This window comes from Schistocerca nitens, chromosome 6 (genome assembly GCF_023898315.1).
Source record: "Schistocerca nitens isolate TAMUIC-IGC-003100 chromosome 6, iqSchNite1.1, whole genome shotgun sequence".
In the NCBI taxonomy this organism is placed as follows: Eukaryota; Metazoa; Arthropoda; class Insecta; order Orthoptera; family Acrididae; genus Schistocerca; species Schistocerca nitens.
The window spans coordinates 361718422-361744952 of NC_064619.1; the positions used below are offsets into that span (position 1 = coordinate 361718422).

At 43.3% G+C, this 26531-nt stretch overlaps 1 protein-coding gene across 1 annotated transcript in view; it reads right to left on the bottom strand.

Annotated features, from left to right (window-relative positions):
- The window catches only part of LOC126262905 (uncharacterized), a 318098-nt gene that overhangs the window by 30516 nt on the left and 261051 nt on the right, over positions 1-26531 (bottom strand). The window contains exon 3 of the mRNA XM_049959809.1: positions 8561-8697. Coding sequence (XP_049815766.1) covers positions 8561-8697 — 137 coding nt within the window. The remainder of the gene's footprint in view (positions 1-8560; positions 8698-26531) is intronic.

Below are 26531 nucleotides of genomic sequence, written 5' to 3' on the forward strand. Positions count from 1 at the left end.
CAGGAGGATACAAGATGACTTGCACAAAATTTTTAGTTTGTGAGATGATTGGCAGCTAGCTTCAAATGCAGAAAAAATGGAAGTTAATGAGGATGAGTCGGAAAACCAAACCCGCAACATTCGGATACAGAATTAATAGTGTCCTGCTTGGCACATTCACGTAGTATAAATATCAGAGAGTAGCGCTGAAAACCGATATGAAATGGAAGAAGCATGTGAGGATTGTGCTAGCTAAGGCGAGTGGTCGACTTCGGTTTATGGGGAGAATTCTAGGAAAGTGTGGTTCATTTATAAAGGAGACCGCCTATAGGATGCAAATGCGCCTATTCTTGAGCACTGCTCGAATGTTTGAGATCCTTACCAAGTCGCATTTAAGGAAGACATACACTGCGCGCAAGGATCACGAAGATATGGTACAAGAAATAAGGGCTCATACGGAGGCATATAGACAGTCACATATAGATAGTCGTTTTTCCCTCGTCGAACAGGAAAGGAAATGACTAGTAGTAGTACGGGGTACATTGCACCACGCGCCGTATGGAGATTGCGGAATATAGAATAGATGTACATTTAGAATGTCCTAAACATGACCTACCATCTAATCCCTTCTTCTTGTCAATGTTTTCTATACGCATCTGTCCTCGCAAATTCTGCGGAGAACCTTCTCATTTCTTATCTTATTAGCGTATCTATATTTCAACAACTTTCTATAGTGCAACGTTTCAACCGCTTCTATTCTTCTCTTTTCCTACAGTCCACGATTAACTTCCACACAACACTGTGCTCCAGAAGTACATTCTCAGAAATTTCGTCCTCAAATTGAGTGTGAAATTTGATATTACACTGAAGCGCCAAAGAAACTGGTTTAGGTTTGCATATTCAAATACGAAAAAATGGTTCAAATGGCTCTGAGCACTATGGGACTCAACTGCTGTGGTCATTAGTCCCTTAGAACTTAGAACTACTTAAACCTAACTAACCTAAGGACATCACAAACATCCATGCCCGAGGCAGGATTCGAACCTGCGACCGTAGCAGTCGCACGGTTCCGGACTGCGCGCCTAGAACCGCGAGACCACCGCGGCCGGCAATATTCAAATACGGAGATATGTAAACAGACAGAATACTGAGCTGCGTAACACAAGTGTTTGGCGCAGTTGTTAGATCGGTTACAGCATCTACAATGGCAGGTTATCAAGATTTAAGGGCGTTTGAATGTGGTGTTATATATTCCGCGCACGACCGATGGGACACAGCATCTTCGAGATAGCGATGAAGTTAGGATTTTCCCGTACGACAACTTATTGAGTGTACTGTGAATATCAGGAATCCGGTAAAACATCAAATCTCCTACATCGCTGTGGCCGGAAAAAGGTCCTGCAAGAACGACACCAATGACGACTGAACAGAATCGTTCAGCGTGACAGAAGTGCAACTCTTCCGGAGATTGCTGCAGATTTCATTGCTGGGCCATCAACAAGTGTCAGCGTGCGAACGATTCAACGAAACATCATCGGGATGGGCTTTCGGAGCCGAAGGCCCACTCGTGTACCCTTGATGACTGCGTGACACAAAGCTTTACGCCTCGCCTGGTCTAGTCAATATTGACATTGGACTGTTGACTGGAAACATGTTGCCTGGTCGGACGAGTCTCGTTTCAAATTGTATCAAGCGGGTAAGAAGACAACATCATGAATCCCTTCATGTCAGCACCCCTGCCGACAGCAGAGTCCATCGATTCATGATCTCTGCAAGGTGGTGGAGGATCTGTAATGGTGTGAGGCATGTGCAGTTGGAGTGATATGTAACCCCTGAAACGTCTAGATACGACTCTGGCAGGTGACACGAAAGTAAGCATCCTGTTTGATCACCTGCATCCATTAATGTCTATTGCGCATTCTGACGGACTTGGGCAATTCCAGCAGCACAATGCAACATCCCACACGCCCAGAATTGCTACAGAGTGGCACCGAGAACATTCTGAGTAAAAAGCACTTCCGCTGGTCGTCAAACTCCCCAGACATGAACATTATCGAGCATATCTGGGATGCACAGCAACCTGCTGTTTCGTACTTTCATGGATTTATGGGCAGCCGTGAAGGATTCCTGGTGTTAATTCGCGCCAGCACTACTTCAGACATTAGTCGGGTCCCTGCCACGTCGTGTTGCGCCACTTCTGCGTGCTCGCGGGGGCCCTATTATATATTAGGCAGGTTTACCAGTTTCTTTGGCTCTTCAGCGTAGTAGACTTGTTTTGGCCAGGTATGCCATCTTTGCCTGTGGAAGGCTAGGTTTTATGTCTTCCTTTCGCTGTGCACCATGCCTTATTTTAGTTCCATGACAGCATAATTCCTTCTCTTCCACAGTTTTGGTGGTAAGTTTATCGGAAATCTCATTTCTGCTACTCAAGATTATTTTTGTCTTTCTTTGTTTTACACTCAGACCATATTCCGTGCTCTGTAGCTTGTTTATTCCATTCATTATGTCATGTAATTGCCCATATCGTTCATTGAGGACGGCAACCTCATCCACGAATCGTTCGATTGATGTCGATTCCCCAGAAATTTTAACCCTTTCTTTTATTTCTGTCATTGTTTCTTCTGTGAACAGACTGACCAATAGGGAAGAGAGGCTGCATCTCCGTCTTGCACAGTTTTTAATTCAAGCAGTGTGTTCTTCGTCTTGCAATGTAATTTTTCCCTCTTGATTCTTATACATGTTATATATTAAACGTTTTTTCCCTATAGAGTGCAACTATTTTCTGCGAATGTCGAATTTTTTACGTATTTTACATTGTCTAACACTTCTTTTAGATCCTTAAACTTTGCAAGGGTAGCGTAAGAAGTGTCGCTCAACTGCCTTTACCTTTCTAGTCCAAATTGGTCGTCCTCTAACACATCATTAATTTTCTTATATTTTATTATGTACGTTATTCTTGTCAGCAACTTGGATGCATGAACTTTTAAGCTGATTGTGCAACAGTTGTTAGTCGTATCTGGCGTTGCTATCATAGGAATGGTGTGGGTGATAAAATTTTTTAGAACTTCTGATGGTAAGTCCCCAGATTTACAGATTGTACATGCCGAATAGTCGTTTAATTGCACTTTATCCAATAATTATTCCTCCAATAATTTTAGAATTTTCGGAGAAATTTTATTTGTGCCGTCCACCTTCTTTGAGCCCAAGTCTTCAATGTTCTGTTAATGTTAAAAAATGGTTCAAATGGCTCTGAGCACTATGGGACTTAACATCTGAGGTCACCAGTCCCGTAGAACTTAGAACTACTAAAACATAACTAATATAAGGACATTACACACATCCATGCCCGAGACAGTATTCGAATCTGCGACCGTAGTGGTCGCGCGGTTCCAGACTGAAGCGCCTAGAACCGCTCGGCCACACGGCCGTTGCCTGTTAATGTCAGACTTTAATATTAGATCCCCTGTGTCTTCCACATAAACTCCCTTTTTTTTTCTTCAATCATATCATCACACAGACCTTCCTTAGGGATCTTCATTGCATTTTTCCACCTATATCCACGAGCCAGCGCTTATGACGCGACATCCATCTTGGTAGAGCACAGCCTGGGGCCGCAGTATTTCAGTGACGGTGCCAGTGAATACCTCGCCTGTTTCTTTTCTCACTACGCACGACAGTGATGAGTAGTTGACAACAATACAATTTGCATCAGCGAGGTGTACAGTTCTAAAATAAGGACAAGAGCTATATAGTTCTGACCCCTCTGGGCTTCCCAAGTGCTGCTCAGTAATTCTGACAACCGGCTGGTTTGCAATCATTTTAAACTTAGGGTGAGTGGATTTTGAATTACTCGATATTTTTAAACTTAGGACAAGGGAATTTTGCGAAATTCCCTCCATTTTAAACTCACCTGGGGAGTGAGTTGCTGGGTTTGGAACTTATGATAGCTGGTGGCAGGTTAAATTTTTTAAACTATGATGTCAAGTGGTGAAGGGGAATCGTATAAAATTCAACATCAGAGGGAAATTGTTTAAACATAGCACCATTGGGCACATGATAAGTTAGACTCAAATGTAGGGCGACAGTTGTTTAAACCGTGGTGCCGGAGGGGAACTGTTTAAACTTAGCAACAGTGGACTTAAATTTTATTCTGTAAATGACCTGTTTGTATAAATAGCCATGCACATCATAGCTCGACGGAAACAAGTAGGTAAGCATTCAAGTCCTGACAGATAACTTCTTGCCAGGTGAAAAAACATGTTTACGAATTCACAGGCTGGAAGGAGAAAACATCAGGGCAGTTGGCCTATGTCAGAGGGGGGAGGGGGGAGGGGGAGAGGCTGATGATGATGATGATGTTTGGTTTGTGGGGAGCTCAACTGCGCGGTCATCAGCGCTCGTACAAAGTTCCAATTTATACACAGTCCAATGTTTACACAATCCAATCTAGGCACTGTCACAAATGATGATGATGATAATGATGAAATGAGGAGGACAACATAAACACTCAGTCCTGGGCAGAGAAATTCCCCAATCCAGCCAGGAATCGAACCTGGGACCCCGTGATCCAGAGGCATCAACTCTAGCTACTAGACCACGAGCTGTGGATAGGGGGAGAGGAAAGGAGGAAATATGGAAACAGCATATAATGTCATACATTATGACGTATGTATGTGCTCTGTTCCACAGCTGTCAGTGTCTGTGCACTATGTATTGTGTTTAAGCCACTTTTTACTTGTGACAGCGAATCCTAGAACTCAGTAAATATTTTTGTGCGTTGGAACTTTGAAGACAGTCATCATCTCTTCCATATAATTAGTTTTGTGTAGAAACACGACTGATGGCCCCCGGTCAGCAAGAAGTATGATTACCTTTGTTTGCTCACGATGTTTCCTCTGGGACACCCACGTAAACTGGTCCTATCGATTTGTTGGTTTATTTTTGAGCTGGTCTTAAAGAAGTGTCAACAAATGCAAATTAAAGGAAAAGATTGTGTTCGCACCCGTATTTCACCATAAAATGGTAAGAGAGATTTCTCACTAAACATGATATTACTTATATTTTGCGAATGACGCAGTTGGATATAGGATATACAATAAGATTCGTTAAGAGAAGTCGCCACAAAATCTGGTTCTATACACGCTTTTTTGGACTGCAGTCAAGGTTTCTGATGAAGCGAAACGGCATGGAAAGCTTGATATCAATTGTGAAGGAGTGGATTATAGTACGAGTGTCTTTTCTTCTAATCTTCAATAGCACGGCAAGAACGCCCGACAAGCGGCAGGCGGGTGGTTTACGCAGCAGGTGACCGTTCATCTCCAGAACCATTCACACTCACTGCTAATTTCAAGACGTCAGTCCGTGCTCAGCTGCTGTCACATACACGTGGCCGCCTCAATTGATTATCACGACAAGCGCCAATGTCGAAGTGTTATTCGTTTCCTGCAAGCAGAAGGGAATAGCGGGGCAGAAATTGTTCGAAGAATGGGTCGAGCGTATGGAGAACCATTCAAAACAAAAGAAAAGTCATGTTGAACTTGTTCCGATGGTGAAAATACCTGTCCTCATAGTGCTAGCGAAACCCAGTGATTCCTTTAGAAACTTCAATGAAATGCTTTCGATCACCTGCGACTTCAGTTTTTCCTTGAAACTCAAGAAGTGGCTAGGAGGGAAGCAGTACTAAAGTAATGAGGAGCTTCGAAGCAACATCAGGACTCATTTCAAATCGTTGACGGCAACATTTAATGAAGAGAGTATTGGTATTCATTTCCACAGATACGACAAGTGCCTCAATAATTACCTGGATTATGTCGAAAAGTAACCACACGTTTTTGTTACTTTTAGTAATAAAATAACTCTGTGTCCATGCTTGTCTTTTACTTATGGCCTATCAGAGTTTATAAAAAGAGACTTGACTTACGAACAGTTAAAGAATATTGTATGTGTGAAAGAGACCGGGAGACATTGTAAGGTTTCTGAATGATAATATGGTAATAAGTGACAGGTTTCAGAACCAGGTTTTAAACTGTAAGTCATTTCCAGGGGCAGACCTGGACTCTGACGACAGTTTATTGGTTATGAACTGTAAATTAAGACTGAAGGAATTGAGAACGTAGTAAAAAAGGAGATGACATTTCAGAGAGATTATTAGGCAACGATTGACTGAAACAAGCGAAAAGAATACAGCAGAAGACGAAGAGGTAGCTTTGAGAGATGAAATAGTGAAGGCAATGGAGGATCAAATAGGAGCAGAAAGATAAGACGTGGCAGAGGTACTTGGATATCACAGGAGATACTGAATATAATAGAGCAAACGAGTTAATATAAACATGCAGCAAATGAAGCAGGCGAAGAAGAATAAAAATGTTTAAAAAATGAGATTGATGGGAAGTGTAAAATGGCTAAGCAGGAATGTCTGGCGGACAAATGTATTTATATAGACGCATATATAACTAGGGGAAAGATAGATACCGCCTATAGGGAGTTCAAAGAGACGTATGGCGAAAAGAAACAGCAGTTGTATGAATATCAAGAGCTCAGTAGGAAAACCAGTACCAAGCGAAGAAGGGAAAGTTGAAAAGGGGAAGAAAATGTAGATGGGCTATGCAATGGAAATGAAATTTAAAGCATTATTATAGAATGTTAAAGGGATCTAGGTAAGATGAGACAGGAGCTATGACACTGCGAGAAGAATTTGACTGGCCACAGGAAAACCCAATTCGAAACAAAAAAATAGTTCAAATGGCTCTGAGCACTATGGGACTTAATATCTGAGGTCATCAGTCCCCTAGAACTCAGAACTACTTAAACCTAACTAACCTAAGGACATCAGACACATCCATGCCCGAGGCAGGATTCGAACCTGCGACCGTAGCGATCGCGCGGTTCCAGACTGAAGCGCCTAGAACCGCTAGGCTACACCGGCCGGCAATTCGAAACAAGGCCCCTGGAATAGACGACATTCCAACTACTGATAGCCCTGGATGAGTCAGCCATGATGAAACTATTCTACCTGTTGTGAAAGATGGATTAAGCAGGCAAAATAGCCTGAGACTTCAAGAAGAATGTAATACTTTAAATTCCAAAGAAATCATATGCTGACAGGTTTGCATATTACCGAACTGCCAGTTCAGAGAAATAAGTTACGGCTGCAAAATATGAACAATAATTGTTTACAGAAGAATGGAGGAGATGATAGAAGCCGACGTCGGGGAAGTTGAGTTTTGATTTCGGAGAAACATGCTTGGCAATATTGACCTTACGACTCATCTTAGAAGATAGTCAAGGAAAGGAAAACCTACGTTTATACCTTCCTTAGATTTGGGGAGAGTTTTTGACGATTTTAATGGGTATACACGGAAATTCTAAACGTATCGGAACTAAAATGGAAGGAGTGAAAGGTTATACAGGTTATGCAAAGTCCAAGTGGGATTTAGAAGATTCGAGGTGCTTGGAAGGGGAGCACTGCGTGAGAAGGGAGTGAGACATATTTGTAGCTTATCCCCGATATTATTAAACGTGAACATTGGGCAAGCAGTAAAGGAAAAATTTGGTAAATGAGAGGAGAGGGAGAAGAAATAAGATCTTTAGGGTTTTTCGATGGCATTTTAAGTTTGTCACAGACAGCAAAGGATCTGGAAGAGCATTTGAACGGAATGGACAGTGTCTAGAAATGAGGATGTAAGATGAACATAAACAAAAGGAAAACAAGGATAATGGAATGCAGACGAATTAAAACAGGCGATGCTGAGGGATTTAGATCAGGAAACGGACTCTAAGAGCAGTAGATGAATTTTGCTATTTGGGCCGAAGTATAGTGGACATAAAATGTAGACTGGCAGTGCCAAGAAAAAGAGTTCCTGAAGAAGAGAAATCTATTAACATCGAATACTGATTTAACTTGTAGTTACTTGGCACATTACGTGAGGAGATAGCGATCTGTTATTTCAATGAATATGGTTTTTTTGTAAAATCCTTACAGGCCAAGATTGCTTACAGGAAAACAGTAATTGGTTTAGAGCGTTTCCATTCATCTTCAGACCACAATACAAAAAGCCATGTCTAGGATAAGAGGACCCTCACACATTGGCATGTGCACATATATTTATCAGCTGGTAGCAGTATGTGGTTAGAAAATAAGAAAGATAGCTGTTTAATGCTTTTTCCGATGATAAATCAGTCATTACAGACGGTACATAAATTCGGATCGGCAAAGGACAGCGAAGATAATCGTCCATGCCTTCTTTTATGGACCTATTCAGGAGATTCCCCTATGAAATTTAGACAGACCCAGGTAAACGCAAATGTAGGTATCGGGAAGGGAACGACATTCCTTTTGTATGCAGTGGGAAATAGTGTATGCTTGATATGAGAAGAATAGGAAAATTTGTCGCCGTTTGCTGAACTATACAGAAAGCTAGTTCATTCGCACATGCTCATTTGCTCTTCTGTATTACAGCACCACGCATATGTCACAAAAAATGGAATGGAGGAACTCTTTGTGTTCCAGAGAGTTGGTTGTATCGTGAAAGGTCGAACGTATTTTTCCGTAGTCATCCGTTCATTCTCTCGGTGAACTCACCATACAGACTGGACATATCCATGGGCACCACTTGCACGAGCCGTCGGCACTTGTCGAGCTCTCTCAGCAGCAGCTGCGAGATGAAGAACAGCAGGACCAGGTGCGGGTTGTCTGCGGGGATGCCCTCCGCCACAGCGCTGAAACGGAAAACCCATGACACTGTCTGCGAATTTAGAAACAACAAAAATAACTACACTGGCTCTGTTGGTAAACCTTACGACGGCAAGATTCATTCACCAAAAAAAGTTGTCGGGTTGCTATCCAACATAACACACAGTTACGTACTAGGAAGATAGTCTCATCTACGGAAACTCTTTCAGAGTGGCACTGTCTCACATCAACGAGGGTTGCCCAATATAGCTGAGGGCTAGTTTGATTGGACTGCAAAAGGATGGATCAGCACATTTCTCTCCGCCTATGCCTCACAGAGAAGACTATATTAGAACCATTGGATGTGTGAATGGACAGACACCTCAGGGTGTCTAACGTATCTGATGACAATCTGAAACGGATGAAATTATTTGACATACATTCGAAAACCGGTACAAAATCGTAGTACTTACACCATTTACAAACGCTTGCAGGAAAGTCATTTTTTTATGACGGGCGTTAAAAGACCTACCCACAGATTCTTTCTTTTACAGAGAAGTCGCAGAAGGTTACGCTAGACTGGCACTGACTAAAACCAAACAGTCTAGGATTCCTACAGGTTGTGTTCGTCCACTGATGTTAGACGAGCACTTCTTCGAATACCCTGCGGTTAGCATCTCTATCCAGAAATCGCTGTGGCGCGACGCACCACCCCCACTACTAGTGTGTTGATCAATATCTTAATAATTTAAGTGCGTGCTTTCACACCAAGCAATGCGCTAGCGCTATGTATAGAACCTTCTGCGGCCACATGTCCTACGTGTTATGAAAGAGAAATATTGCAGTAACACAACAAGGGGCCGCACACAGTACCGATTCCACTAAGTAAATCTGCAAAAATATATTACTGTCAAGACCCATCAGAGAGGTCGAATGCCTATGATTATTAAATTTCTGGTGTTCTAAAGAACGCTTAACTGTAGAGCACGTGTAGAACCGCAACATATAGTATACCGAATACACCATCAAGACTTTCAAATGCAGGGATTATGAGCCACGTAGTTTGAATTTACCACCTATCTCAACAGTATAAAAACAGCCATAACTCTCATAGATGTGATACCTATAACATACGCAGTCACATTTCAACATGGAGCGATATGAAGGTACGCACGTCTATATTAAGAAATTCTTTATCCAAGTCATGTCTTTCACAGACTGAGAGCTGATAATGGACTGCCTTCTCACCATCTATCACTGTGTCGGATGAACTGTGGAATCTTTGTGCATATGCTGGTGTGCCTGCAGCAAAGACCCTGCTTGTGTAAAATGTGGGTACTTGAAATGACAATGGTCCCGTCACGTACATATCACCTCAACAGTCCACATCTGTTTCGAAAAAGTGCTGATTGTGGATAAGGTCACTGTCCGGTAGTTTTAGAAGGGAAGGCCATTTTATTTTATATGTAAGCGAATGTGGAATGTCAGGAGTAATTGTCGTCTAAAGTGAATGTAGGCCACTTCCGTCCAGGCCACCTGCCATGCCAACTCACAACGCCTGGTTGGTGAAAGACCACCGAGCCACAGCTACCGCTTTCAATAGCGCCCCCCCCCCGTCACCGCGGTTATAAAATACAATAATAAAGCTGAACAAAACACTGTCTGAAAACGTTCTGAGTGACTCAAACCCGTGAAGACCTGTTCAATTTAAGTGACACTCTTCAAATGCATTTTTGATAATTTTGTTGTAAGTTTCCTCTTTAATCTCCTTACGAAGTTTGTTTTTCAGTATTGCTTCTTTGTAGAAAATATTGGCATGAATTTATCGTCTATATTTCTTGGTAACGTAAGTAAGGTGTGACTCACGCTACATCGTCATTGACAGAACTACTAGTGCAACAGTTAATAATATTTTTACCCTGCAAAATATATGTGTACGATGTATGGTCTTGCAGAGATATGAATTAATAAAATCATGTCGAGGTTTCAGCCATGAGAAGTGATTAAACTTTCAACCCATCATCTGCCGGTAATTATCAACTGGTCGCTGCCATGTGATCAATGGTCGCAGCGTAATACATGGAACCGGCTATGACGTCCTTGGCCATAATGAGAACCCTTTTGTCCCATTCATAGCTACTTGTGACAGGTCTGAAAATATTCGAGTTCCGGCACTATCAAACTGCTATTGTGGGTAGTGAAATAGAAAAATGAGGCTGCAACGTTCATCGTCAAATAAGGCAGTCGACCATACCATCTTCACACTCGCAAGCCATGGTCTAAAACTAAGATATTTCATGTGATTTTAATCCCAATCTCTTCATTTTTTACACTTTCCCAGAATCTGTCCAATCATGATGTTCGGAAATTCCCGTTACAAACTTCTAGAACATGTAGATGGAGTAATTACATAATATTTTCAATAGGAACCCATGTATATACATATCGTTTCCGTTCTACGACGGTTTCAATTAAGATGTGTAGTGTCTGCTTCCACTCAAGCTAGCTGGTCCTGCATACCTGATCTGCCTACAAAACGTACTGTACACGTTCTTGAAAGCTGTGCCACTGAAAGGCGTCAGAGAATGTAGTTTCACATGTGGCTGCACCAGCTCACTTTTCATGTGCGGTTCGGAGACATCTCAACATACGATATGCTGGAAGATGGATAGGCCGAAGTGGTTCAACCTCAGAGCCGCCGTGATCACCGAATTGAACTCCTATGGACTAATTCTTGTGGGGTCGTATGCAAAGTTTAATTTACAAGACTCCTGTAGCGACAGAGGAAGATCTAATGACTCAAGTTATGGCCACTGGACTAGAAACTGAAGAGACGCCAGATGGTATGGAGAGTGTGTACCAGAACGTGCTTCGTAGGTACAATGTCTGTAACAACGTTGGTGCCCGCCACATCGAGCCACTGTTGTAATGAATCAGTACTGTTCTACTCGTGCATCGTGTTGGGTTCTCTTTTGTTTTGGAATAATGTAAACACATAACGTTTAAGTGTTAATACAAACAAATATGCTTAAATGGTAAATGGATCTTTCGCTGTGTTCCCTTCCGAATTGTTACCTAATAATTGTATTGCGTGACGGCTAACTCAGTTGCTCAAGCATAAGTGGATAAGTCAAACATCTGCATCGAAACCGTCGTAGAACAGAAATGGTACGTTCCCGGATATGGATTTCTATTCAAGATATTATGTGCTCACTCAACTCTTCAACTCTAGAAGTTTATAACGGGAAATTCCGAACACACTGTAGAATAATTCAGGTTGACTTGATTGCAATGTTAAAAGTCAAAAATCAGGCAACGAATGTCTTTCTTGCTCACACAGGGTTACAATTACTAAACTACATGAAAAAAAATGTAAATCAGTTACACTTACACTTTATTCAACATGTAAACGTCACTACAGCTATTCAGATTTAGGTTATGATCTGTTCGATACGTCTACCATCATTAGCGATGATGTGGTGCAGACGAATAGCGAAATTCTGCATGTCGGAAAACGATTCTGTCGATGACCTCCTGACCGACTATTTCCAGCTCAGCAGTGGTTTTGGGTATATTGCTGCACACCTTGTCTTTAATATAGCCCCACAAAAAGGGGTCTCATGTTTTCATATCCGGGAATGTGACCAATCGAGGCCCACGCCAGTAGCCTCTGGGTACCCCAGAGCCACAATGCGGCCCCCAAAGTGCTCCTCCAGGACATCAAACACTCTCCTGTTTCGATAGGATCGAGCTCCGTCTTACATGAACACCTCTTATCGAAATCAGGGATATTTTGGATAATGAGGATGAAATCATCTTCCAAATCTTCAAATACCAAGCACAGTTCGATTGTCACCATGCCATCAAGGAATATCCCACCCATTATTCCTTGATTGGACATTGCACACCACAGTCACCCGTTGACGGTGAAGAGACTTCTCGATCGCTAAGTACGGGTAGCCGGCCGGGGTGGTCGAGCGGTTCTAGGCGCTACAGTCTGGAACCGCGCGACCGCTACGGTCGCAGGTTCGAATCCTGCCTCGGGCATGGTTGTGTGATGTCCTTAGGTTAGTTAGGTTTAAGTAGTTCTAAGTTCTAGGGGACTGATGACCACAGCAGTTGAGTCCCATAGTGCTCAGAGCCATTTGAACCATTTTTGAAGTACGGTTTCTCAGTCGCCTAAACGCGCCAGTTTTGCTTATTGACAAACCCTCCAAATGAAACTGGGCTTCGTTGCTTAACCTAACCATACAGCACATACTAACTCCCATCATGCCCCGCGGCCAACCGTACTGTTTGAACACGTTACGTTAGCAGTTCAGAATTCACGATGATTTTATTTCATGTAGTTCAATAATTGTCACCCTGTATGATGATTTTCTGAATTTATTCGTTTTCACATTTCCAGGAGCGATTGCTACACGTAGATCAGGCGTTTCGAGTTGTATATGAAACAAACATTCGCACACTTTTTGTTTAACAATGAACTTGAATCGCCATGTTTACATGCATCAATCGATCCTGGATATCTAAGCCGGCCGGAGTGGCCGTGCGGTTCTAGGCGCTACAGTCTGGAACCGAGCTACCGCTACGGTCGCAGGTTCGAATCCTGCCTCGGGCATTGATGTGTGTGATGTCCTTAGGTTAGTTAGGTTTAATTAGTTCTAAGTTCTAGGCGACTGATGACCTCAGAAGTTAAGTCATATAGTGCTCAGAGCCATTTGAACCATTTTTGGATATCTAATTATGGATAAATTTCTAAACGCATCATATTAACACTGAAGTCATTCATTGCCTGATATCTGTCTTCTTCCATTTAGTTCCAGTCAGCCTGAATGCAAAATTTCTGATTATTATAATAATGGTTGCCTGCCTCCTGCATAATTTGGTCTCATGTATGTGATGTTATGGAATCGTTAGAATATGCTCTGATCCATGTCATGGCAGGGTTTGCCGAATCCAGTTACGTGTCCGTTCCAATTTCCCAATTTCTTGGGACGGTGTAGGCCCAAAAACCTGCCGTGATTCGTAGGCATTGATGGTCTATAGTGCGCACAGCCTGCTGTTACCATCACCACACTCGTAGGTCTTATACACTGGGCGTTCGAGTTCTATATTATTTTACAAGGCCATCATGAGTTTCCGTATTTTTGCTGGGGACAGCCCTTCAGGTGTAACACGTTTAACCAGTCAGCAACAAACATAAGCTTAATTTTTTGTTCTCTTCGGCGGTGATTTGCTCGCACGATAGCCTTAAACTGGCCTGTAAAACCTGGAGGTGGTTTTAAGCATTTTCGTGGTGGCTCAGTTCCACTGGAAAAATTTTAGGCTTCTGAAGCAGCTTAGTTCGATGCTCTATGTTCCTAACAACAGTGCACTTCAGTGCCAGATGAGGGAGTTTTCAATGTATGGGGGAGTTACGTGTAATGGGGTGCTCCAAGAACTCCTGCAGATATTGATGCCCATGGCCAAGATAAGTACTCTTCGTCAGCGTAACAATGAGAGCAGTGTGGTTTTCTGACATCCGTTTCTAACACGATGTGCTCAGAGTCATCCGTTAATAGGTAGAGGTATACTATGTATGGAGCTAACGGGCTCCCCCTTTCAACACTCTCAATCTAGTTTTTATGCTTAATAATGCTTTGACGAATGGCAGAGGTAGAGTTGTTCCCACCCCTTCAGTATATCATTAAAATGGGTCACATTTGTTACACCCACACCTCTATTCCTTAACCTGAAAACTGTGTCTCTATTGAGTGTCTGTAATCCACGAAAATTGTTCCATAGGATTTACGTAAGATACGGTACTTACAAACAGATAAGAGGACAAGGTGTATAATGTACTGAAGGTACTCACTAAACCAGTGTATCTGTTGGGCTCTGAGCACTATGGGACTTAACATCGGTGGTCATCAGTCCCCTAGAACTTAGAACTAATTAAACCTAACTAACCTAAGGACATCACACACATCCATGCCCGAGGCAGGATTCGAACCTGCGACCGTAGCAGTCGCGCGGTTCCGGACTGAGCGCCTAGAACCGCTCGGCCACCGTGGCAGGCCCCGTTCTGTTTCATCTCTAACCTTTATCCCTCACTAATGCTTTTGCGTTTGCTGTCTAATTTACGAAATCATGCTCTACACTCATTTTGACAGTATTTCTTTCTTTAAGCTGTTATTATTTCTGTTTCTTTATGTTCAATGAAAGGTTATTACCCACTGACCAGTTTCATTGGCGTCTTCATTTGCTTTCCCTGCTCAGTATTCTGAAGTTGTGTCTGCGACCTCACTGTTGCTACTACCAGAAAAGGAAATATTTTTATGCCTGTGAAACACTGCATAGAATGTCAGTGACGAGTACTTAGAACAACGTTGGTCCTGAGATGCTACCCTGAGTATTTCCTTTACCTGACAAATATCCAAATTTCACTTCTTTTGAATGCTGATCTATGTCCTTTGCACTCTGTTTGCAAGGTATCGGCAGAAACAGTTATAGAGCGCTCGTCTTATTCATACTGGTTCTAGTTTCTTTTTTGAATAGTAGGATCAGGGTGGTCAAAGTTTTTCAATAGTTCCCAAATATGCTTGTGACGAAGCACTCTTTAATTTAGTTCACCAAATACATTTCAGAACTCCATTATGCCTGATTCTGCACTTCTGGTATTTCGAATACCAAGCTGTAATTATCTCAGATAATTAATTTGTTTGAAAGTACACCTTTTACAGATGCACCACTTAGACGATTATTGAAGCTTATTAATCACCTTATTTGTACAGTTGACCGAGGCTGACATGTTCAGCGTAAAACATATTACTGTTGCCATATATGATGTTTCTGTTTGTGCTTACATCTGCGATTTAATAATATTATTTTTAACATTGAAAATTCGAACACAAATTCAGTTAATTTATTTAAATCACAAAAGTTTGTTTACCATCTCCGCTCTATTGTTACGAATACAGAATGAATACCATTTTGTAGTAAATGTCTATTTATCTGTGTACAATAGGTGACACTGCAAACTGGTTATGAATAGTAAGATAGGAAAAGCGCGAGTCTAAAATTTTTTTCTTTTTCTTATGTAAATCCAGAAAGTATTTAAATGTTTTAGCGACGATTCTGACCGAGAAGAAGCGTAGGCTACTACAAGATCAACGAAAAAGTAGCACTTTACAGAGATAATTGGCCTTAGCTACACGACAAAGTCCGATTACTGGTTCAATACAGCCTCTACGCACTGAAGACGATAAATTCGCAGAGATTAAACATCAGCTCGTAAATGCATTTTTAAGTTTCTCGTTGTTTCGGTAAACCTCTTAAGCCGAATTCCGGAACAAATTCTTTGATCGAGAAGGCGTGGTCAGATTACTATCCAACTCGGTAGTCAGTTACTTACTAGGCACATGACCTCAACGAGAGTTCCCAAATTAACTGAGAGCTAGTCTGAATTGACTACAAAGGGATGTACCAGCCATTTACCTTGAACTATGCCGCTTGGAGAAGACTTAGTTGGAACCAATGGATGTGTTTATGCACAGACACCAGAAGACTTCGAACGTGTTCAACGACAAGCTGAAACGTATGAAAGTACTTCTTACAGATTGATGATTTCCGCGCCATTCTTCTCCTCATCCTTTTGGAGCTTATGCCCTGCCTCTAATGACCTCGTCTTCAACATGACGGCAAACATTAAATTTCCCTTTTTATTCCTCAGAAGCTGAATTTTTCCATCAAACTGTACGTCATAGGTTTAGTGCAGATGGTCAGTATGGCAGGCGTCCGGCAGTGTGTATCCTGCTAATGGCAGTGTAGATAAATATTCATTTACTTTGGAGTCCGTAATTACATCACGATTGAATGGATAAATGTACGGCCGGCCGGGGTGGCCGTGTTCCAGGCGCTACTGTCTGGAACCGCCTGACCGCTACGGTCGCAGGTTCGAATCCTGCCTCGGGCATGGATGTGTGCGCTGGCCTTAGGTTAGTTAGGTTTAAGTAGTTCTAAGTTCTAAGGGACTGATGACCTCAGAAGCTAAGTCCCATAGTGCTCAGAGCCATTTTTTGATCAATGTACTCTTACATATAACCCAAGGTAAAATTACATAAAAAATCGAGTCGCACATTCATCTGGAGGCACAGTAGTTGTCAGTGTATTAAGGGGAGTAAAGCAGAAAGAGGCCGACCACATTTGTGATGGTGCTGCCCTGGTAAAGTGATGCATTTTATTAATGCTCAGAGATGAAGAACTGTAACAACATACACAGGTCGTCGGAGGTGCAGTTGGTCCACCACTTCACGTACGATAATGCCAGTCGGTATCCTGCTGGTAGATGAAACCTTTTAGGTAAACATATCCACGATATCAACTGAACAACGAACCTAAATTCTATGGGGTGCGGCTGCACGTAATGAGAAGACGAAAGTTAGTTCGTCAGCTTCCACCGAGGACATTCCCCGACCTCTGTACAGCTCTGTCTTAGTAACGGCAACGGGTTCTAATATGGCTGCCTGTTTTATCCATAAGGGATTATCAAAAAGTAAGTTACACTTTATTGTAGCTGGTCAATTAACTTTTATTGAGTGATGAACTACACTTCAAATTGACACAGATACACCAAACTACTTTTCGTCAGTCGACGGGTCTCTGTAAAGAGCGGCTGGAACGTTATACCAGTTGGACAGTTCCACAAGGACAGAAATCAGTTCCTTGGTCAGATAGCAGTTCGAAAAGCTTTGTGTGAAAATCGTCATCGTTGGATAATCTCTTTCCCCCTTATGTTCTTTCAGCTTGCCGAAATGATGATAATCGCATGTTACAAGACCTGCACTTCTCAGTCAGTGACAGCCGCTTCTATGCGGCCTTGGTCGAACGGTTGGCACCATTTCACCACCGCTCGACGTGACATTTTATTCGGTCGATATACTTCCAGAATTTACCTGTGACACTGTTTGTAATTTACACGTCTGGCATTCAATAATCGTTCTATGCCTCAAATTTTAACTCTGGAGTGGGTTTCCAGTTGCCATTTCTAACGCACACTGTGAAGCAAAAACTCCGTACGCAGGTCTCTTCTGACAATGTGCCACTCTTGCTGCACAGTGCTCTTAAAAAGGAGCAACGAGTGTAATCTTAATTCCGAGGTCATTACGTGTATCGATTAAATGAAATGGTTGGTATGCTCCATCGTCAGTTCAGATTTCGTATGTGTTGTTAAATAAAAGTTTTTTACTTATTATTATGTTGTTTCACCTAGAGGCAGGTGGTAAAGTATTGTGGAAAGATACCGGTGTGTATCATCTGTTCTTCCATTCACTTATTTCGTCGATAATGGAATGTGTGTCCGAAGTCGAACATGTATGTCGTATGAATAGTCAACATCAATAAAGTGCGGTCTGAGCTAATCTGTAATCTTTCACATAATAAATAATTGTTTGATTTCATGATTATGATTAGCTCTTCAACATAAGAGTAAATTTAGGTAAAGAGGTATACGAGGTATTTTAGTAATATATTCTTCTTCAGTAACAGGAAATCAGCATCAAAAATTCTTTGTGCGTTATGGTGTGCATATACGGTGGTATTTGTTCGCGAAATGACATCTTATTTCGATTATGATGACTTAATAACGTTGTGGAAAACATGTGAAGGTATTTATAAATACTGCGGTTAGTATCAAAGAAACCTTTCTTGTATGATCAGCTAGGTCTAAGGATGCAGTGAGATTCAGTGGTCAAAATAAATGTTGAATATTGCAGCATGTTGGAATGTTGAACGGTCAGCAACTTGTGACGCTATTTCAGTACGACCAACAGCCAAATTTGCAGCTTTGGTTGTTCGTCACATTGAAGCAGCAGATTGCCTCATTGTCAATACCGGACATAACAGGGAACAAAGCTGATTTTGTTCTGTCACATACAGTTATAAGAAAGCAAATACGAAGAAGATCAACAAATTTCCACTTACTTTTGAATACATTGTGGGAGCAAACAGTGATCAAAAGTCATTACTAATATTTACTATCAAAAACAGTCTTGATCACAAATTATTTATTCCGGTCACCGGTTTCGACCACAACTGTGGTCATCTTCAGACCAATGAGCAAGACCTTCTTCTGGTGGTAAATCACTACTCAGTGATTTACCACCAGAAGAAGGTTCTTGCTCATTGGTCTGAAGATGACCACAGTTGTGGTCGAAACCGGTCACTGGAATAAATAATTTGTGATCAAGACTGTTTTTGATAGTAAACATTTCCACTCGATTTGCACAAACAAAAAACAAAGTCTAACAAAAGATTACACTGCAAACACTATAGCTTAGTCTCACTGACATCTTGCAAACCACATTGTTTATCAATCAAGTCTTGTAACTGGACACACTTTTGAGTTGGGTGAGGCATACATGTTACCGAATAGTCCAGATAAGACTGTGGGCTGCTGCCCCATTCCTCCACAGTGGCCTCTATGATTCTCTGTGAGGTCTCTGGTGGTACAGGGCGATTGCAAACCGCTCGTTTTAGCATGGCGCATGCATTCTAAATGCAGATCAGATCTGGAGAATGTGGACTCCATTCTGTCCGACTGGTTCTCTGCTCCACTACGAAAGAGTTCACAAGACTATGACGATAACGGCGTGCACTGTCGTCCGTTAACACGAATCCCGCTCTAATATGCTCACCAAATGAAGTCAAAATGTGTGCAAGGACGTCGTCCCGATACTTCGAGTCTTCCTCCCATGTGTTGGCACAAGGGGTGTCCTGCGGTCGCACATAATTCCAGCTCAAAACATGACTGAACCGCCAGGACAGTTGTGGCGATCAACGATACAGTTAGTACGTAAACGTTGTCCTCTTTGCCTCTACACACGAATGGGAGTATTGTCAGCGTGGATTCTGACAGGGGTCTGATCAGAAAAGAACGTTATATACCACTGTTGTCTAGTGCACAGAGAGTGGCTTGGTGCTTGTATGACGCGAACCATTCTCCGAATACGATGTAAAGGTGGACCCTTAAATGGTTTTCCGGCACGAAATCTCTGATCATGGAGCCTATTTCGTATTGTTTGTGTTTACATGTGCACTCTAGTAGCCGTTTGGAACTGCCGCCGTAGACGTGTAGTACTGGTGCTGAGATATTGGTTTCGCGCGACTGTTGTTTTCCTTCTGCGTGACGATCCTCAACTGATCCTGTTGCTAGAAACTTGTTCCATATAATAGGTCCAACTCAACAGGAACACATCGTACAACTAGAATTTTTGAAGGTATGTAAACGTACAGTTACATTTGCGTTTCATGTAATACTAAACTAGAACTGTGATCTCAAATATTGCGTCATAATTCATGAAATGAGATATATTTCACGTATGTTACATACGAGAAGATTAGGGCAAAGCCTGTCGAAACCGGTTGTTTGTAAATAAATAAATATTTATTAGATCTTTTTAACTAAAGACATCATCTTGACTATAAGCGACATACGCTGACACGTCCATTTGTCTCGTTCTCTTCTCAATTAGAGTGACTCTACGGAACTTCTGATCGTACGTTCTTGGTGTCCGAAGTATCCTGAAGGAACATAAGTCTCGTAATGACACACAGCAGGAATACTGCAATGTCCACAGGTGACATAGTTGCCGTAGACTGTAAATACTGCCCTCTTACGGTAGGAATATGAATTGTTACCGCTACGATTATATTACAGACAAACCGATGTGTATATATCATATTTCTCGAGCACAACGTTCAGTATAAAAGTTTCGACAATGTGCAACATTTATTTTCACCACTATACAAACAAGTAAAATTATTTTTGTTGAGAAGATTAATGGTAATCCAGGTGTCGAACGCGGTTGTTGATATACGTAAGTGACTAAGATCTGCCATTTTTACATTCGCAAGGTATTCGCAGTACATGACGTTCCGTAAGGGCCTCGTACTCCCCGCTAGCCAGGTGGGCCGCCTCCACCGGTAGCGAGGGTGTGGCAGCTCGACGGGGCGCCGTAACAGGCCCCGCCGTGTCAACACCAGCGCCGCTAATGCCGACCACAACACTAGCCGCCCATTAATGAGGCGACCGGCGCCATATTAATGCACACACGGCACGGCACGGCACGGCAGGCACCGCACGCCGCCGGACCAGCCTCTCCTCTGTGCTTGTGTGTGTGTGCCGACTGGAGTACTCTCCCCAGAGCAGCAGCCGGGGCCACTACATATCCTCCCCACCATAACAGTGGCGCCTGAGAGGTCAGAGCTTATCTGGCGTTACCACTGCATGCAAGGGCACTGCTGTCGGCTGCAGTACACGATTTTCGGCAAAAAAGGTGAAGAATGTAATGTAATAATTACACAGCGTTTGAAATGGGCAATATATGCTAAGAACGCCGGAAAATTTGTCTAGAGCCACGAAAGTGGTAGTCCACTTCAAAAGTTTCTTCAGGTATGCCGAATCCTGCTGAAACCAGCCAGTGATAAGTGGATCCCAAACAGCTACCGAATGAAGCGAATCTTTATTTTTCACCCGGTGTTGCACGTACTTCGTGTAAGGATCGCCCACTGCCGAGCTGGAAATGCCTACTGTTATGTAGGATCCAGACCGAGGACCTGTGTGGCGTCAGTAGACGCAAGAAGAATATTCCATTTATTACTGAGATTACAAGTCGTTGCCATGTCTTTTGCGATGGCTGGTAACTACATAATCCGGAGAGGAATCCACTGATTCCAGCAGAGGACTAACGGCTGCCGAGGACGCTCCATCAACTCGAAGTCGGTGACATCCTGGTGTGACGGTTTGCGTCCCTCTGGCGAGACAGACACGCCCTGTCGGGAGCCCTATTTTGAGATTGTGGCGACAGGGACGAACGTCTGTGATTCACGCATCGCTTCAGGGAGTACTCAGTCCCTCCCAGATAACTGCCCGCGTTGGACCATTATGTTGTATGTCATGCTGAATGCTGAAGCTGGTCCACCAGCAGGATAGGCCGTCAGATGTGCGACGCAGGAGTTTTAGGGCAACCATGTTGGTAGACCACTGAGTACCCTTCAGTGTTGGCTGCAGCGCTGATGTCGGTACTGGACGCTGGACTCCATCAGCTAATGACTTTGGATCGCTGATCTCGTGAGGTAGAAAGTGTAAGACCAACACTAGAACAGTCTCACACATAAAATGTTACCACATCATAATCAGAGAATCGAGTGCGAACGACAAAAACGCAATCGACACTGTTGATCGAGTGCTCTAAGTTGGTGGGGATGGAGTAATTACGTCTCCGAAGAGAGGCTCCACTCTACGCCATTCGTAACGACCAAAACGGTTCTGCTCTTCTCCTGTTGTCAGCATCATTTGCTTAACGCATTTGTTACAGTATCTTTACGGCTTAGTCAAACTCCTGTTAGGTGATGTTACGTCTTACCTAGTGTCTCTTATAAAACGCTACGAGATTAACGAAGGCAGTTTGGTCTGTGCTCCTCTAACGATTTTCTGCTAGGCTCACTCGCAGTATCGCTTAAGAAAGGAGCCGTTTCTGCATTCCTGACAGAGTAACGGTATTGAAGTGCTTACGCTTCCCGCCTCGCGGCTGTTGTACCTACGCGTGATTGAGTAACGCCGGCTGTTCGAGCTTACAAGATATTTCTCTCCCGTTTCGTTACTATCTTGTAGCGTAATAATCAAGATATTTTCTCTGAGATTAAGATCTTCTGCTTCGGTGGGCCTATCAAGGTGCTGTAGGACGCCTGAGCGTAATGTACATGCGCAACCCTGTCAAAACGGCTTTTATCATCTTCGAAGACCAAGAAAGGTGGCGAAGTGGTCAAAACGGCTTTTGTCGTCTTCGAAGACCAAGCAAGGTGGGAGGCTGATGGTTCAAACCAGCGTCCGGCTAACCAGATTTGGGTTTTCGTGATTTCCCTAAATCGTTCCAGGCAAAAACCGGGATGGTTGCTCTGAAACGACACAGCAGATTTCCTTCGTCGGCCTTGACACAATTCGAGCTTGTGATCCGTCTGTCATGACCTCGATGTCTACGGGCCGTTAAACCTAAATCCTTTCTTTCTTCCTTCATCTTCGAAGATGGGAGAGTCAGAAGCATAATCGCCATGAAGATGTGGAAGAAAGTGCAACATTTTCTCACCGAGAATTCTGAAATATTTTTGAATGTTGGGCTCCATAAGGTTCCCTTTCTGTGCAGGGACCGTGGAATATGTAATTATACAGAATGTAGCAACAGTCACGGAAACATAATTTATCTATCTTGTTGCAAATCGATTTCGACTCATATCAGTCATCATCGGTGCATTTGCGTAACCGATACATGCCATAAGTAGAAGTACTGTCCTTGGCAGATTTTAATCACGATAAAAATGGTTCAAATGGCTCTGAGAACTATGGGACTTAACTTCTGAGGTCATTAGTCCCCTAGAACATAGAACTACTTAAACCTAACTAACCTAAGGACATCACACACATCCATGCCCGAGGCAGGATTCGAACCTGCGACCCTAGCAGTCGCGCGGTTCCGGACTGAAGCGCCTAGAACCGCTCGTCCACCGCGGCCGGCTCTATCATGACAGAAATCTGCCAAATACAGTACTTCTACTTATGGTATGTCTCGGTTAGAAAAATGCACCGATGATGACTGATATCAGCGAAATCGATTTGCAACAAGATAAATAAATTATGTTTCCGCGTCTGGTTGCTACATTCTTTATAATTCGGAAATAAACATTGTGGTTCATATTCACGGTAATCTGAATGAGTGAGCCTAGATCATGGTATTAATACAGTAAAAAATCACGGAACTCCCTTCGGCCTGAACTATGTCCTTTAGATGTTGCATAATTCTAGAATAGACCAAATCACGACTCGTCGAACCACACTAAAAGCGTTCACCCTACTGTTCAGTTTCTGTGTTTTATTGGTGCAGTGAAGATCTTTAAGTGCGGTTATGAATGTCAGAGCTTTGCTAGGTACCCGGCAGCAGATATCCATTTGACGCAATTCTCCACGCAGCGTTCACTGGAAAATTGGCTGAGATGGACTTGCATACTCTAACAAGAAATTCCTATCAGCTTTGAAACTGAATGACAATGACATGGCGTGACACACGACTCTGGTTCTGTCGGCTAGAATCTTTTTGTGACCACCGTTCTTAAACTAAGCTACGTGGCTGCGAATCATACACACTGAAGAGCCAAGGAAACTGATAAACCTGCCTAATATTGTGTAGAGCCCCCGCGAGCACGCACAACTGCCGCAACACGACGTGGCATGGACTCGACTAATGACTAAAATAGTTCTGGAGAGAGATGACACCATGAATCCTGCAGAGCTGACCATAAATCGGTAAGAGTACGAGGGGGTGCTCTGAACAGCACGTAGCAAGGAACCCCATAAATGCTCAATAATGTTCATGTCTGGTGAGTTTGGTGGCCAGTGGAAGTGTTTAAACTCAGAAGAGTGTTCCTGGAGCCACTCTGTAGCAATTCTGGACGTTTGGAGTGTCACAAGTCCATCGGAATGCACAACGAACATGAATGGATGCAGGTGATCAGACAGGATGCTTACATACGGTCAGAGTTGTATCTAGACGTGTCAGGGGCCCCATATCACTGGATCTGCACACACCCTACACGATTACATAGCCTTCACCAGCTCGAATAGTCCCCTGCTGACATGTAGGGTCCATGGATTCGTGAGGTTTTCTCCACACACGTACACGTCCATCCACTCGATACAATTTGAAACGAGACTCGTCCGACCAGGCAACATGTTTACAGTCATCAACAGTCCAATGTCGGTGTTGACGGGTCCAGGTGAGGTTTAAAGCTTTGTGTTGTGCAGTGATCAAGGGTACACGAGGGGGCCTTCGGCTCCGAAAGTCCAAATGGATAATGTTCCGTTGAATGGTTTGCATGCTGACACTTATTGGTGGCCCAGCACTGAAATCTGCAGAAATCTGCGGAAGGGTTGCACTTCTGTCACGTTGAACGATTCTCTTCAGTTGTCGGTCGTATCGTTCTTTCAGGATCTTTTTCCGGCCGCAATGATGTCGGACATTTGATGTTTTACCGGATTCCTGAGATGCACGGTACACTCGTGAAATGGTCATACGGGAAAATCCCCACTGCATCGGTACCTCGGGGATACTGTGTCCAATCATTAGTGCGCCGACTATAACACCATGTTCAAACTCAATGAAATCTTGACAACCTACAGCAGCACTAACCGACCTAACTGCGCCAGACACTTGTTGGCCGCGCGGGATTAGCCGAGCGGTCTATGGCGCTGCAGTCTTGGACTGTGCGGCTGGTCCCGGCGGAGGTTCGAGTCCTCCGTCGGGCATGGGTGTGTGTGTTTGTCCTTAGGATAATTTAGGTTAAGTAGTGTGTAAGCTTAGGGACTGATGACCTTAGCAGTTAAGCCCATAAGATTAAAAAGAGAGAAAAAAAACGCTTGTTGTCTTATGTAGCCGTTGCCGACCGCAGCGCCGTATTCTGCCTGTTTACGTATGACCGTATTTGAATACACATGCCTGTATCAGCTTCTTAGGCGCTTCATTGTAAACAGATGGAGGTCTGCACTGATTAGAAAAAATGACGGTATGGTCTTAGGAATGTCTCAAACACGATAGCTCCTTTGTGTCATAGTTACGTCCCCACATTGATCCATTGTACTCAGCTGATTCCATACAACCTTCTCGCATGTACTGACATATGACTACCTGTTGCCTCTTTTAGGAGGAGTGACTAATACACGGTCCAGTCACATAATTGTGACCACCAGCTATGTTCGACGTCAGCGTGTAATAACGACTCACAGGTGGTTGGTATCAGTGGAGGGTATAAAAAGCGTGTCCACGGCGAACGCAGAAAGAAGTACAGTTGTTGTTTTTAATGCGAAATCGGAGCGACTAAATGAGTCCAAATCCACACGATCATTAGCTTGCGGGTCAAGGGTTGAAGTATTTCCGAAACGGTTAGGTTTTTAAACTGCTCCAGTGCCCCCGTGGTTAAAGTATACCGAGCATAGCAAAATGGCTCTACCAAAATCGCCGCCAAGGCAACTGTGGTGCACCACGGACTACGGCCACGGAGACGTTTACGAGCGAATAGACGTGCATTTGTTAAGGAGCTAACGACCCAGACGTACCAAGGGCCTATCAATAGTGTCTCCTCAAAGACCATTCAGTGAATGCTGCTGCATACACCCATGCAACTTCTGCTTTTCGGCGACGAGGGCTGGAATTTTCATGCCAATACCGAAGGAAAATGGATGTCCCACTCAGCGGCGACAGATGACCTTCTGAGCTGAATCACGTTCCATGCTCCATCGACGTGAAATGGCTAAACGCTAACCACTTGCAACAATCGTAGGAAGTTTCCAGGCTGGAGAAGGGGACGTTATGGTTTGGGGAACATTTTCTTGGCATTATCTGGCTGTTTTCGACATTCTGGAAGGCATCTATGCTTCGGGACTGTGTCCACCACTACATACAGGTTGTTTTTCCTCTGCATCGGTTTGAAAAGTCTGAAAGCAAAGCACATGCAATAATCGCAGGAAGTTTCCAGTCCGGAGGAGGGAGTGTTATGGTTTGGGGAATATTTTCGTAATATTCCCTCGGTGATGTACACATTCTGTAAGGCGCTATGGATGAACTCAAGTATAAATCTATCCTTGGGGACTATCTCCATCTCTACATAAAGTTTGATTATCTTTAGCACAACGACATCTACCAGCAGGAAAATACAACGTGTCACACAGTTCGCAATGCACGTGGGTGGTTCGTGCCCTGCTCACCAAACTCGTCGGATTTAAACCCAGTCGCGAATCTCTGGGACCACCTTGATCATGGTGCTCGCATCATGGATCTTCAGCTGAGAAACCTAA